The 15563-nt window shown below is 54.1% G+C and overlaps 1 protein-coding gene across 1 annotated transcript in view; it reads right to left on the bottom strand.

Moving 5' to 3' along the window:
• The window catches only part of TTLL9 (tubulin tyrosine ligase like 9), a gene marked incomplete at its 5' end in the record, with an annotated part of 28874 nt that overhangs the window by 13226 nt on the left and 85 nt on the right, over positions 1 to 15563 (bottom strand). Inside the window, 5 exons of the mRNA XM_081832277.1 lie at positions 707 to 783; positions 1918 to 2008; positions 3831 to 3899; positions 12455 to 12640; positions 13358 to 13469. Of these exons, the coding sequence (XP_081688403.1) occupies positions 707 to 783; positions 1918 to 2008; positions 3831 to 3899; positions 12455 to 12640; positions 13358 to 13469 (535 nt within the window). The remainder of the gene's footprint in view (positions 1 to 706; positions 784 to 1917; positions 2009 to 3830; positions 3900 to 12454; positions 12641 to 13357; positions 13470 to 15563) is intronic.

The following is a 15563-nucleotide window of genomic DNA, read 5'->3' as shown; positions in this document are numbered from 1 at the left end:
CTGATTCTAGCCCCTCCTTCCCTGGTGCCGGGGGTGGGAAGAAGATGCAGAAGGGAATAGAATGAACAGGCCTCTTCTCTGCTCCACCACCACAAGCAACACCCCAGCTCAGCGTGTGTCCACAATCCCCACCAGACAGTAAGCTCCAGGAGCACAGGGCTGAGCCTGCGTCCCACACCCCTATGTCCGGTGCCCCGCACAGAGTGCCATACCATGAAGGTCTGAACACTGTTGAATGAGTGGGGCGGGGGGGAGCACAGCAACCCCTAGTTTGAGAGCAGGCTCTGGGGCTAGGCTGCCTGGATTTGAACCCCAACTCTGTCGGTCACCAGTGTGTGACCTTGGACAAGTCACTCAACCCTGCTGTATCTGTTTCTTCATCTGTAAAATGAGGATAATAATCGAACCGACCTCCCTGGTTATTAGGAGGACTGAATGATATAAAATCTGCCAAATACCAGGGCTTGGTACTTAGTAGGTGCTCACTAAAAGTTAGCTGCGGTTACCATGGATGGCTGGGTGAATAAAGGACAGGTAGAGGGCAAACCCAGACCCTGGGATGGCAAAAGTGGGATCTGTTTACTCACCCCCCTCTTATCCTCAGATGCCCCGTGGGCTCTCCCAGGCAGACAATATCAGACAAGCTCACACAGGTGCCCCCCCCAGAATGGCTTCTGCTCCTTGTCTCCCTCCAGCTGTTCCTTACCTGCGGCTGGAGGAGGGGCCCCTCTTCGCTACTCACCGACATCACCAGCACATAGACGCGCAGGTCAAACTTGCGGCCTGTCAGGCAAGGAGAGAATTCATGCAACAAATATCGACCGTGGGCAGGCACCGCGCTGGGTTTGCAGGTTATAGTAATGGACACACAGGAGTGAATGCCAATAAAAGCACATGAGGCACAAGGAGAAGGGTGACTGGCGGGGAGGGTTAATACCCAGAAAGGCCTGGGGTGCCTGGGTAGCTTGGTTAAACATCTGCCTTCGGCTCAGGTCATGATCTCAGGGTCCTGGGATCGAGCCCCACGATGGGCTCCCTGCTCAGCGGGAAGCCTGCTTCCCCCCCTTCCCTCTGCCCCTCCCCGCCCCCCAGCTCGTGCTATCTCTCACTATCTGTCTCTCTCAAATAAATAAATAAAATCTCAAGACATGCTGGGGAAAGGCTGAAGACATGGAATCAAGGAAGGCTTCATGCAGAAGGCTCCAGGAAGAGAGGTGCCCAATAACCCAGAAGGGCGGGCCTTGCAGGGGCCCGGAGCCAGCGGAGTGGAAGGAGATGGAGTCGGTGAGGTCAGCGAGGTCAGCGAGGTCAGCAGGGGCCAGCTCATGTGCAGTTTTTGCATTTTGTTTCACCAACCATGGGAGGCCACTGAAGGGTGCCTTGTCCCCCTGGCTACTGTGTTGGAGTGGAGCACAGGGGGCCAGAGCAGCTGTGGGTACCAGTGAGGACAGGAGGGGACAGTGGCCAGAACCGGGATGGAGGTGGTCAGATGGATTCAAGAGCTGCGTGGGAGCCTGATGGAGGTCAAAGGGGGGAGGAGAAGAGAGGGGCACACCCGGAATGGTCTTCGACCTCTGGCTTAACACCCAGGGCTGGAGGGGCTGGGGACATGGGGAGGCTGGGGAATGAGCCCCATGGCAGGAGGAGGGTGAGATTGGATGTTAGGCTCGCTGTTGGGCTTGAGTTGCTGGCAGGTGCCCAAGAGTACATGCCGCAGCCTGTGGGACATCAGGATCCGGGGTGTTAGGGCGAGGTCTCAGCTGTAGACAGAAAGCTGGGGGGCCACTGGCATCTGGAGGGTGTTTAAAGCCACAAGAAAGGATGGGGTCACTGGGGGAGAGAGGGGAGGACGTTGCCCGGGGAGGTGAGAGCAGCCAAGCAGCATAGACGCTGTTCTGGGCAGAGGGGCCGTCTCACCTCCTATCAGGTAGGGATTTTCGATATAGCGCTGAGCTACGTAGTTCTCCACAGGGATCTCATCCTTCTGGTCATCAGAACTTCTTGCATCCTAGTTGTAAAAATAACTATTATTGACATTTATGGAGCATTCCTTGTGTAGGAGGCATTGTGTTAAGCACTCTCCTCGGCGTATATCAACCCCGATCAGGGAAGTAAGTACTCATGTTATCCCCAGTTTACAGATGAGAACCTGAAGCACAGAGAAGGGGAGTGACTTGCCCAAGGCCACACAGCTGTGCAGTGGTACAGCTGGGAAGTGGACCCGCAGGCTGGGCCCAGAGCCTCGGCATTTAACCTCCAGACCTGCGCTGTCCATTTACATTTAAACTGATGAAAAGTAAGTGAAATTAAATACCCCCACATGGATGTACCTTGAGGACATTATGCTAAGTGAAATAAGCCAGACACAAAGGACACATACTGTTTGAGTCCACTTAGATGAGGTCTCTAGAGCCATCAAATCCAGGGAGATGGCAAGTAGAAGGATGGCCGCCAGGGGCTGGGGTGGGAGGAGGGGAAATAGGGAGCCAGTGTTTCTTGGGGACAGAGTTCTGGGAGCAGATAAAAGAGTTCTAGAGGTGGACGGTGGGGAAAGTTGCACAACAGCGTGAATATACTTCATGCCATTAAATTATACACTTGAAAGTAGTCAAAATGGTAAATTTTATGTATATAAAAGAAAGGAAAAGAAATGTAAAATCCAGCCCTTGAGCGGTACCGGCAGCTTTTCAGGTGCTCAATGTCAACACGTGGCTAGTGGTCGCCATACCGGGGAGAGCGCAGGCACACACTGGTCCACCTCTGTAGAAGGTTCCACTGGTCAGACGCCCAAGGCCATTCCTGTCCCTTCTCTGCCTGCGAGTTCTCCCCCCCGCCAGCCCAGCTCAGGAAGACAGCAGTGCCCTCTCTCACACCTGTGCGGCACCTCACGGTCCGCAAAGCCCTTTCTCACCCACTGTCCCCCTTCACAGTAACCTTGTGAGGAAACCGAGGCCCAAAGGCAAGTGTCACTCACTTGGTGAGGTCATACAATAGCCCAGTGGCAGGGAGCCCCTGGAATTCAGGGTTCCTGGCCCCCAGGGCAGAATTTCCTTCACTTATTGTCACCCCACCCCAAGGTAACCGGGCCTCCCCTTCCTGGGCGCCGGACCACCCCCTACCTGTACTCACATGGCTGCCAGAGGGATTGACAGTGCTCCGGGCCGGCGGGGCCTCTAAGCTGGTCAGCTTCTTGCCCGCGGTGCCCTGCCGGTTTCATGGGCAGAATCAGGACACACAGGGCAGGGGGGAAATTCATCTATTGAGTACCAGCTCGTGCAGCGGGTGCTGGTTGTGTAGGAGTTGGTCATCCTACTCTTCTCCCTCACCCTGCACTGTTAAGATCTCTAAGGTTCAGAGGCGTTCAGCAATTTTCCCAAGACTGCACAGCTGCAGAATGGCAGAGGCAGGGCTGGAACCAGGATTTCCTCTACGCTATGTCTGGGACAGGGATGGGGTGGTGGGGAGAGAGGGAGCTACCTCAGGCTCAGTCTAGGATCTACAGGAAGAGTCGGCCGAACTCTCCCCAACCAGGTGAGCAGGAGGCCCAGGTATAGAGGCCATGTTCTCAGGTTTTAGGCGTATTAACTCATTGCGTCCTCAGCGGGTACTATTACTACTATCCCCCATTTCCTTGGGCACAGAGAGGTGAAGTATCTTACCCAAGGTCACACAGCTATTAAGGGGAAAAAAATCAAGACTTAAACCCGTGCAATCTGGCTTCAGGGACCCCATTCCTATGGGCCTGCCCCAGAGCTTCCTTGCCAGCCCTCCAAGCTTTGAAGGAGGGACGGCGGGGCCCCTCATTGCAGCAAGGGCAGAGGTAAGCTTACCTTCCTCCAGTCCATGATGTCCTTCAGCCTCCGGAAGAGGAAGATGCCCTTCCCTTGGGACCGGGCTACCTGGGGCGGGGGTGAGTGCAGAATGAGCAGCCCTCAGCTCCGTGTTGCTCCTTATTGGCCCCTGTGCCTGGGCCACCTCCCCAGACTTCGCTCACAAAGGCATACAATGGCATGAATAATACAAAAGAGCAGACAATTAAAAAACCATTTCTAACAGTCTTGGGAACACATCATCCAATTCTTTTTTTGGAAATCAATTTGCCTTCCTAATTAGGTTTTGCTTCAGCTAATACTGAAGCAAATACTGAATCAGCCTGCATTTACTGAATCCCAGCATGGGTAATTCATAGCTTCACAGAGTCCAGGGGCTGGGGACATCTTTAATATCATGCAGAGCCGTCAGCACCAAAGGCATTACTCCCTCCTGTGAAATCCCTCGATGATGGTCACCTGCCTGGCCTTGCCTGTCCACAGTGCCGGGGAACTCATTACCCTCCCCCACCTCCCGACGCAGCTCATCTGTTGCAGGATAGCACTAGTCAGCAGTCATCCCAAAGGCATAATTAGGTGACTACTGTGTGCTGGGCATGCTGCTATCGAAGTGATCTAGACCTCACAGAGCCTTCACAGCCTAACCCGTGTTGAGCTCAAATTTGCCAACCTGGCTCTAGGCCTGTAGGGCCTCCTAAAACAAATCTGATCCCTGGGCCCCAGAACAGCCCTTTGATCATCTGTAGCCACTGAGCAGGTCCCCCTGAGTCGTCTTTCCTCTAGCATTAAGGCACCCAGGGAATGCAAACTCTTGTTTCCCTCTGGTCTCCCCTGAGCACGGCCCAGCTGGCCAGTGTGAGGCTCTCTGTACAATGTAGGGGCAGGCAGAGCGGTTGGGCATGGATGGCCAGGTTGCCCACTGCGTGAAGTGCTCCTGGTCATGGAGGCAGTGGGAGCCCAAACCCAGCTCCGCTCTGCCCGCAGCGCCGTGTGCCTGATTCAGGGTTGTGTACACCCAGAAGACGGGGGTGGAGCACAGGTAGGGCTCAGGGGCAGCTACCTGTGCACCGCTATTTTGGAAAGCAGCTCATCAGTGTGCATCAAGGGCTTGCATTGGCTCACGGCCATGCAAAAGACTTAAATCCACTTCACAGAAGAAGGTCACCCAATGTGAACAATGAAAAGTCACTCCGCTTCATTAGTCTCAAGGAAATGCAAATGAAAACCCCAAGAGGATACCACTCCATGCTCCTTGAGAGTGGTTAAAATTAAAAAATGAACAATAGGGTCGCCTGGGTGGCTCAGTAGGTTGAACATCCGACTCTTGGTTTTGGCTCAGGTGACCATCTCACGGTGGTGAGATCCAGCCCCACCTCGGGCTCTGCGCTCAATATGGAGTCTGCTTCAGATTCTTTCTCCCTCTCTCTGCCCCTCCCCACTCTCTCGCTCGCTCTCTCTCTCAAATGAATAAATAAAATCTTTTCTAAAGGATTAAAACAATGAAAAACGAACAACAGCAAGTGTTGGTGAGGCTGTGGAGAAACTGGCACTCACAGCTGCTGGTGGGAGTGCACATCGTTGGAGACGAGCAGCACCTGCTAAAGCTGAACACAGGCACCTGCTCTGACCCAGAAGGGCCTCTTCCTAGGCCCCCACACGGCAGAAACGGGTGCACCCGGGCACCCACGGATGCATCCGGGAACATCCACAGCGGCACGATTCACAATGGCTTCAACCTTGAAACTGCCCAGAGGATAAAGAGTCACGTGGTGGAACAGTATACAGCCGTGATGACTAGCAGTGGGCAGTCACCCGCGTCAGTCGGGATGAATCTCATGGACATAATGTCGATGGAGAGAAACCAGACGCAGCGCAGCAATATCTCATGATTCCCATGATATCAAGTACAAAGGCAGACAGATGCATCTATGCTGTTAGGGCCTAGAGGGGTAGTGAGTGGGAGAGGGTCTGGGGGGAGCTGCCGAGGGGCCGGCCAGCTCTGTCTATGGCCTGGGTGCTTGTTACTCAAGTGTGCTCACCTCCAGAAAATTTACCAAGCTGCGCCCCCATAACTCGGGCATATTCTGTTTACTAAACTTCAATTGAGAAGTTTTATTAAGGCTCCTGCCTTTTGATCTGGGAGCCCCCACCTCCACCTTCGTGGGCTGCCTTCCCTACAGTCATTCCCTTCCTTCTCTCTGGCCGAAGAGCCCACCTCTCACACGGAGGCTGGGAAGACCACACATCTGTTCTGTCAGCCTCTCTTGCAGCTCTTGGGAACCACACGACTAGTTCTGGCCAATGAGACCTACAGAGACGTCTGCTTAGGGCTTTGGGGCTTCTAAGAATGACTTTCTTCCTTGTTAAAAATACCAGGATCAAGGAGGAGGAGAGAGAGGGAGGGAGGGAGCCAGCGATGGAGGGAGGGAGAGAGACGAAGAGATGCCCGGCTCCTTTCCTTCTTTTTCTGAATGCTACAGTCTCAGGAGCCGAGGCCTACAGCTGTCACACATGGTGGGACACGGCAACACATCTGATGGCAGAAAACCAGCACACAGAGGGCTTTTAACGGTCTCAGTGAGCCCATCCCCAAACCTGGAACTTCCTACCTCTGGCTTTCTTGTTAGAGGAGGTAATAAAATGCCTTTATTGTTTAAAGCATTGTCAGTGGGGCGCCTGGGCGGCTCAGTAGTTGAGCAGCTGCCTTCGGCTCGGGTCATGGTCCCAGGGGCCTGGGATCGAGCCCCACATACATCGGGCTCCCTGCTCGGCGGGGGGCCTGCTTCTCCCTCTCCCACCCCCCCTGCTTGTGTTCCCTCGCTCGCTGTGTCTCTCTCTGTCAGATAAATAAATAAAATCTTTAAAAAAATAAAAAATAAAGCGTTCTTAGTATGTTAGCAAACATGCCTGTTCCAAGAGATGCCTTTCTAAGGGGATAATCCTCAAGAGTGGAAAATAAACTTCCTGCTTGGTGATATATCAGGGTTTTTAAGACTGGGAAATCACCTACTATCTAGCTCCAGCAGATTGTAGTTTGCAAAAAGAGTCACAAAAATATTTCCAGTCCCATATGTTTTTCCGGAACCTTGCTACCCCCATCCCCCCACCCTCCATGAAGAGGTGAAGTCGATGTGCCCTCCCCTTGAATCTGGGCGAGCATTTAGGACTGTCTCTACCGATCGCATATGGCAGGAGTGATGTTGTGTGTGGATTCCAATGCTGGGTCATCCAAGGCAATACAGCATCCACACAGCTTTCTCTTTGGGGGATGGTTGCCCTTGGAACCCAGCCACCATGCTGGGAGGAAGCTCAGGTCATAGGGAGAGGCCCACACGGAGGGCAGCTGAGTCTTCCAGCCCTCCACCCTGGCTGAGCTCCCAGCCAGCAGCCAGCACCGACTTGCCAGCCGAGTGAGTGAGCCAGCTTGGAAGCGAATCCTCCAGCCCTCACGGGAGCCGTCCCAGTAGACCTGGAGCAGCCAGGAGCCTTCCCTGGCAAGTGTTGCCCAAATTGGAGGCTCGGGGGCTAAATAAGACATGACTTTTGTTTCCAGCCACTGAGCTTTGGGGTGCAGCAATAGAACGCGGACACTAACGTTAGGGGAATGGTTTATAATGACAGCAGATGTTTCCTACGCGCCAGGCACCAAGATTTACGCACCTTACCTTGTGAAAGCTTTACCAAAAAATCCTCTACGTAGGCATTAATACTATCCCCGTTTTGCAGCCAAGGAAACCAAGGAACAAGGCCAAGCACTCTGTTCAAGGTTACCCAACCAGCAGGTGACAAACCCAGGTAGTTAAATCTGTGCTTCACAAGCCCGAGGCTCACGCACCTCCCGCAAAGTGCCAGGGAGTACACAGAATCACACGACAGACATGGTCCTACTCCTGGGAGTATCGATCTTACTTGATAATTTGGGAGTAAAACATATTATTTTTCTAAAAAGACAAATCAATTGGAAAATAATATGAATGGATTATGAGAATGAGCCATACTTTGATTTTGCACCACCTGCGGCCACCCAGGGCCCTCGACCCCCCGCGGCCACTGCCTGCCCTGCCCCTGGGGCCGTTCATCACGGGGCATTCACTGGGTGTTACCCATGGGGTTGGTGGTCTACTCAGCTACCCTGAGCAGGGAAAAAAATTCCCTTTTTCTCTGCCAACAAAACCCCATTTGTTTTTTTCTTGTTGTTTGTTTAATGTAAGCTCTACCCCCATCGTGGGGCTCAAACTCATGACCCTGAGATCAAGAATCACATGCTCCCCCAACTGAGCCAGCCAGGCACCCCCAGCAGAACCCCATCTGGATCACCTCTTCCCGTTGGTCCTGCCCCGCTGGGAGTCTGAGCCCTCCTAGGGGTCCCGCCACATGACTGGTTCAGGTGCAGGCCAGCAGGTACCAGGGGAGGTGTGCGGCAGTGACCTCTGGGAAGTTCGTGTCCTCTTCAAAAGGGACACAAGACCAGGGTGTTCGTTTATTCCTGTGGCAGGTGGAGGGGTCAGGAGGCTAAGCTAAAGGTGTGGCAGCCGCGCTGTGACTGAGAGGAGAAGCCAGCCCACTGGGGTGGGGATTGATGATGCTGTCGAGCTGCCCACCAAGGTTGTTGAGTCGTTCCTGGAACTGGCCTCTCATGATTAAAGGAAATGTCCTGGCGTCCATAAACTTGAATGAGAAGAACATTTTTCATCCTAACCAGATTTTCCCATTGCCTCCCAATTATGAATGCGGACCACAAACCGTAGTAGTATTAGCCACGCCTGTGACTTTACTTGCAGAAGAAATCTCAGTTATTTTTATATCACATTACGGTTGTTGCAGATATCTCAAAATATTGTTTATGCTCATTATGACTTTGAAATTATGGTAACTATGGGCCTGCTGTTAGACTCTCTTCAGCTGTGAATGAAACTTCTACAGCATCGTGAGAGGCTCTAGCAGGTCTCTAACGGCAGGACCATGCTGACTGCCGGACTGACGGCCTCGCCTGCAGGGGCTGCTCCTGCCACAGACCGACCGACTGAGGACCGCGGGGACAGGAAGCCTGACCCACTCCTGGGAGACAGGGACCTCCTCTGGCCGGAGGCCTCCCCCAGGCCTCTAGGTGCTTCTCTTCCTTCCCTCTCTCCCTCACTGGGTCTGACAACTGTCCCAGCCCCTGTCCCATTCCCTCCCCCCATTCCTTACAGGCAAAACTCCCCACACGTTCGATCTTGCCTTTGCATCTGTTTCTTAGAGGACCCACTAACCGTTTGTTTGATAACTGTTTTTCAATATAGTTGCTTCCTTTTATAATCAAATTACTTTATCCTTTTAAAAACACTCTTTTGTGACAGTGTGAAACACGATTTTCGCCAGATGCCCAGGAGACCCAAGACGAGCCCCTGCCCTCTTGTTTGAGCTCCCATTAGTCGGCGCTTCTGTTATGTGCTGCCCAAAGCACCCCCAACTCTTTGAAGATTGCAGTGAAAAGGTCTGAGAAGCTCTGGTAAGGTAAACTTGAGAAACGGGAGGTAAAATTCTATTCTTCCTGTCCTGCAATTTGGACAGAGGCCCCCAGAGCTGGGAGCAACCTAGTGGTTGCCCGGGATGCTCACGGCTTTGAGTGAAATGTTAAACCAGATCTGCAGACCACTGATGGACAGGCCCCAGGACTGATGGACAGCCCTGGGCCCTGACAGCCAGCACCTGCCCCCCAACCACGTGAGGGAGGCTAGACAAGCAAGCGTGGTCCCATGGTCTGGGTCCTGCCAACCTCCCACCCACCCAAAGGGCCTGAGCTGGTGGGAGGGGAGAATGTTCAGATGGAAAAGAAGTTTGGACCGATGCAATTTTTACATCACCTGGGCTTTTAAATGGCAAACCCAGGGGCTTGTTCTTACACTCTGAGAGTGACAGCAAAGCTCCGAGATGGGCTGGGGCTCAGGCTCCGTGGGAAGAGGGGTCCCCGAGGGTGGCGTGGAGGGGACGATGCTGCTTATTCCTTTCTGAGTCCAACTCACCCCCTCATTGCCCCTGCTCTGCTTCCACTAAAGAGGAAGATGCAGACTCAGCAGGCCTTAGGGGACCGTGCAGAGGAGGCGCCGGAGGGAAAAGCAGGCCAGTGGCTGCCTTCACGGGCCCCACCACAGCAGCTATGTGAAAACTCGTGTGTGTGGGTGCGCGAGGACAGCCCGTCTCACAGAGACAGGCCTTGTGGGAAGAGTGGAGGGATTTGGGATTTTTTCCCTTTCTTTTCTAAATTTGGAGTAACGTCCTATTTTTTTGTTTTGTTTGTTTTTTACATTTTCCCTACCCCAAAGGAATCCAAACAACAGGACTTGTGATTGATTTTGCACTACCCAGTACTCTAGCCCAGTGGCTCACAGTTCTGTTGCTCCGGAGAACCCTGGCTGCTATATCTGGAACGTTGCTAGAAACGCAATTCTTAGCCCCCAGCCCAGGCCTACTGAATCAGACGCTGAGGGATGGAGGGGGGGCTTTAATAAGCTCTCCAGAAAATTCTGATGCACTCTCAGGCTTGAGAATTACTCCTCTCCAGTCTCAGTCCTCAAAGTGTGGTCCACGGACCTGCGGCAAAGGCCTCACCCGGGAGCTGGTTAGAAATGCGGACTCTCGGGCCCTACGCAGACCTGCTGAATCAGCCTCTGCCTTGAACAAGATGCCGAATGATTGTGGGCACATGGTGGGTTTGGGAAGCACTGACCTAGTGCTTTCCAGGGGCGGGGGGAGAGAAGGTGTTGCCTGGACTCTTGGAAATCACAGCAAGGATGGTCACTGACTGGACACCTAAGTGCCAAGCCCTTTATATGACTTGTATAACTCATGTATTTAACATGTTATCCTTCACTGGATTCTCTCCCAACCCTGGCAGGCAGGTACACTTGTTAATTCCACTTTACCTACGATGAGGATGCAGACTTAGAGGGGCTGAAACCTGCTTGGGGTCAGCCGGCTCATAAGCAGCGGGGACAGAGTTAAAGCCCAGAGCACCCACTCTCTACACCCCGTACCCCAGACAGGGCATGGGAGCTCTGCAGGGGCAAGAACGCCCGCACGCAGCCAAGATACCGCCTCTTAATTACAGCTGCCTTGTGTCTGCCTCTGACAAAGGCCGTGGGCGGGGAAAGGAATCAACTTAATATGCGATTGCTCTTTCCAATTAGCACAAATTACCATTTGTCTGGGAGGATAATGCTGGGAGCTGGAACCGCCCCGTGGGTTGCAGTTCTCGGCTGCCTAACCCCTTCCGCTCTGGCTGCAGAGAAGGGGATGCAAGCCTCCCAGCAGGCCTCACCAGGGACAGGAGCAGGAGGCCCCAGTAAACGCTGCCCGGGACCCAGTTGGGAGCATCCGTGGTTTCGTCTGCCCTTCCGAGCACCTGCGCATTGGCCAGCACCGGCCCTAGTCCCCAGCTGCACAAAGAAGGGCTGCCCCGTACTCTGCTCCCCACAGCTCCCTTCCTGGGGCCTGGCACATTCCCAAACCCGGGAAATAGTAGGGGGCTTTGCTGATGCCCATTCAAGGCTCTGGTGACTTTGCGGTGAGAAAGCAGTCCTGGCACGAGGAAGGACCGAGGGGCTGGTGGGTACTCTGCCACCTGTGCCCTCCACTCAGTTTCTGGATCCCTGAAGGGCTACCTCTGGATGCAAGGCCTTCGTGCATGCAGTTCCCTCTTCCTGGAATGCTCTTCCCTACCTCTGCCCTTCTCCAGGCTGACCCTCTGCATCCTTCAGGCCACAGCCAGTACTAATTCTTTTGATAACAGTAACAACAGCAGCAGCAGTCCCTTCATGTTGCGCATAACAGCGTTATGCGACAGGTACTGCCGGCTCACTTAGCAGATGGGAAAACTGGGGCACAGAGAAGTTAAGTAGTCTGCCCGAGGTCACACAGCTAGTAAGTGGTACAGGCAGTATTTGAAGCAAAGGGTTTGGCCTCGGAGCCCAGTCTGCCTTCAGAAAAGCCTTCCGGGCAGTGGGGAGCCTCCTACCCTTTCCTCTCTACTGACATTTAGCACAGCTCCACGCACGCAGGTGTCCTCCGTATTGTCTGCGCCCAGCGCCCAAGGAAGGCGGAGACCCACTTCCGACTCGCTGAGGGCTGCGTCCCCAGCGCCTAGGTCTATGCCTGGCACGTGGCAAGTGCTCAGCGAGTATTTATGGAATGTCTGAATACATGGGTCTCAGTCTCCTCATCTTTAAAATGAGGTCATAGCTCCTCCCAAGGGCCATCCTGAGAACCGGGCAGCACAGGTAAAGTGCTTGGCATGGCTTGGCCGTCACCGGTTCCTCTCCTGTCAGGAAGAGAGGGGGGATCTGAGCTCTAGCAAGCCTCGGGATTCCCTGCCCTGGTGTCCTGAGGATCACTTGTTCAGCTAGGAAACACGCATTGAGCACCTACTGTGTGCTAGCTGTCGCAGCTGCCGGGTCCACACACTGCAAGGAGGAAACGAAGTCAGCCCTTGGGGGCTTGGGGGAGGCGGATGGTGCATCTGAGGCTGAATTGCCAGGCAGAATTTTGTCCTGGGATGTGCCATGAGGGATCCCTGCTCTGTCTGGTGCCCGGGAAGCCCTCCCTCCCAGCGCCCCCTCCCCCTGCTCCCGGCACTGGGCACGCACAGGCTTCATGATCCAGGTGATTCCCGGGTTTTTGCGGAACTCCTCCACGAACAGGTGGTACTCGCATGGCATCTCAAAGGTTTTGGGGAAGAAGTCACACTTGGCTGCCTCCAGCTTTCCGGCCTCGCGCTCCAACTGTTTCCGGAATCGCTTCAGGTTCTTCACCATATAGTTCTTGCGGGTCAGCTGGGCAGCAGGTGGGCGAGCAGGCCGTTAGTGCCTGTGCCCACTGCCCTGCTCCAGCTCCCAGCCCCAACCCCCCAGCTTGTCCCCGCAGCCTCGGGCGCGCCAAGGAACATTCGCAGTGAGAATAACTCTGAGAGCCTGTTGTTCTATAGTGATCCCCACTTCACAGGCCAGAAAACCAAGGCTCAGAAAGGTTAAGTCAGCTGCCCAGAGTCACCCAGCTAACAGAGGCACAGCTGGGATTTGACCCAGGCCTGTCTGACTCCCAAGTTCATGTTTCTAACCTCTAAGCTGCACTAACCTTTTCAAATCTCAGCATCGTTGGCTCCTCCGGTCCCATCGTTGTGGTCTGGTTCCTCCCGGACCTCCCTCCCATCTCTAGACTCCCAATTGCTCAACTGGCCTCTCCCCTGAAGTCACCATACGGCTCAAACATCCTGCTCCTTCGGCCCTTGCCCCACCCCTCTCCAGTGCTGGAATGCCAACCAGACTGTGACCTCAGTCCCCACCCCAAGGCAGCCTGTCGTTCAGGTACCAGATCCTCACTCTCTCACACTCTTTAGCTCCTCGTGTATCTTGTGCACGTGTTCCCCACCTGGCACATACCCCACATTCTCTTCCACTTTTCCATGCTGGTCCTTTCACTCCCACACCTGCTCATTGCCACATCCAGTGACACGAATTGGCCGACTCAGTGCCCCGGCTGCCCCAGCTCACCTCGTAGTGGTTTCGGAAGTGACTGATGCGCACGTGCTCGTCCATGTAGGTGTGGTCAAAGTTCTCCCGGAGCCAGCTGACGTCACACCAGTAGAAATCCCACTCCCCTTCACTGCGGGTGGGGGGGACAAAGGTCACGACCCGAGGCCCTCAGCACTGCTGGGGGGCCTGGGGCCCAGGGAGGTGCAGCCGAGGGGGGGCAGGCGGCAGCATGTTCAAGAGGAGTCTTCGGGCGGTGGCTGCCCACAATGGGCTCTGTGAGGCCAGAGTGAAAACCAGAGAGATGTTCCTGCACAAATCCAGGCTGCTGGCCTCCTCTGAACAACCAGCAGAGCAGTCGCACGGAGCCCTGACACCCCTTGGCACCTGTCAGCTGGAGGGAGGAGCCGCTGCCAAGTTAGACAGGGACGCCCCCTCCAGGTCACAGTCCCCAACGCTCCCCACGGCCCACGACAACCAGCCAGCCTCACCTGGTCATGCTACCTGCCTGGGCGCTGGAAGCATCTCTGTTGCCCACCCCCCCTCCCCAAAAGCCCTCCTCCCGCTGGCTCCTCAGAGCAGCCTCAAAAGGTGACAACAATCATCCCTGGAGTCCCCGGATGAGGATGACCCTGCTCACCGAGGCCCTGGCAGCACCAGGATTCCTACCCAGTCATGCCCGGCTCCAAATTCCGACCTGCTTCTTCACCACCACACTAAGGAGAGGGACAGGAAAGCAGGCTAATCGCCCCAATCTGATGGCACAGCTGTGGGGCTGAGAGGAAGCGCTTGCAAACTACGTGGCGGGAAATAAAACAAGGCCTCCATGACTGCTTCCAACTCCTTCTTAAATACGAAACTACAGCTCTAACTGAAGCCCCGTGTGGACGAGACTAGACTCCAGTACCAGGCAGTGGGAACCACGGATTCCCCCATTCACTCACCTGTTTCCTCATTCATGGAGAGGCTGCGAGAACAGGGTGGAGACGAGCCTGGGTCTCCGCACACAGACTGACCAGGTGCTGGCCTAGCCCAAACCCTGACAAGCCGAGTGGCCTCAAACACGGCAGTTTTTACTCTTCTGCGTCCAGCTTTCCCACTTTCAGTAAATGGGTATGATAACAGCACCTCCCGGAAGGTCTGCTCCATGATTCAGAGGTCATGCGTGTAAAGTGCTCAAGAGCGTCCAACAGGCTTAGCTACTTTTAGGCAACAATATTCCCTGAGCACCGTGTCAGGGCAGCTGGTTGCCCTCACCCCTCATAGGTATTTTCTCCTTTTTCTACGGTACCAGAATTCCCGACATTTACCTGGGAACATGTCATCTGCGTTCTCCAAAACAAAGACTACATTTTCCAGATTCTCTTGCAGCTAAGCTAAGTTCTGGCCAAAGTGAGACACTTCTAGGCTGAGCTCTTCAAGGGCAGGGCATGCATTTTCTTGCCTCCTTCCTACCGACTGTGGCTTGGACTCGGGATGTAAGGGCTGGAGCTTCGCCTTAGACCGTGAGGACAAGGGCCTCACTCAAGTGATAGCAGAATGGAGAGATGGAAGCGGATGGATCCAGATTTCTATACCATCTCTGAACTTCCTACATGTGGACTTCAATGGGAGAGATAAATAAACTTCTAGTCTGTCAAAGCCTCTTTTACTTTGGGTCTCTGTTACATGCCTCCAAACCTTAACCCTAACTTACTATGTGCCGGGCATTGGATGCTTGTTCCATCTCAGTATCCCCAGGGCTCAGCATAGAAGAAATGTAGGCTTGGGGTCAAGTAAGTTGTTCAAGGTCACAGAACCAGTAAGTGGCCAGGGAAAAGCAGCCCTTGACCTGGACCTGCCATCACTGGAGGATTCAAGCCAGCTAGTGGGTGATGGCTGCATTCATTGATTCTCCGGAGAGCTCTAGGACACTGGCTATGGAACAGTCCAGCTGAACTGGGTGTGAACCCCACTTTGACCCTTACATGCTGTATGACCTTCAACGATTGGCTTAATACCTCTGAACATAATCATATCTTACTGGATGGTTGTAAGGCTTAAATAAGACAGAGGGTGTCTGTAAGGCGCCTGACACATTTTGAGTGCTAAATAAATGTTGGTCCCTATCACAGCCAAATTGGGACAAGTCCCAGTAGCCACCCAAGGCAACTGGGAGAAAACAAAGGGAGACAAGGATCTGTGAGGCAAAGGGGAGAAGGGATGAGGTTGGCAGGGGGTGGGGAGG

This window comes from Leptonychotes weddellii, chromosome 10, assembly GCF_054177405.1.
Source record: "Leptonychotes weddellii isolate Sample4059 chromosome 10, ASM5417740v2, whole genome shotgun sequence".
Classification (NCBI taxonomy): Eukaryota; Metazoa; Chordata; class Mammalia; order Carnivora; family Phocidae; genus Leptonychotes; species Leptonychotes weddellii.
The sequence above is the reverse complement of the archived record's forward strand: the minus strand, read 5'-3'. Positions and strand labels throughout refer to the sequence as shown.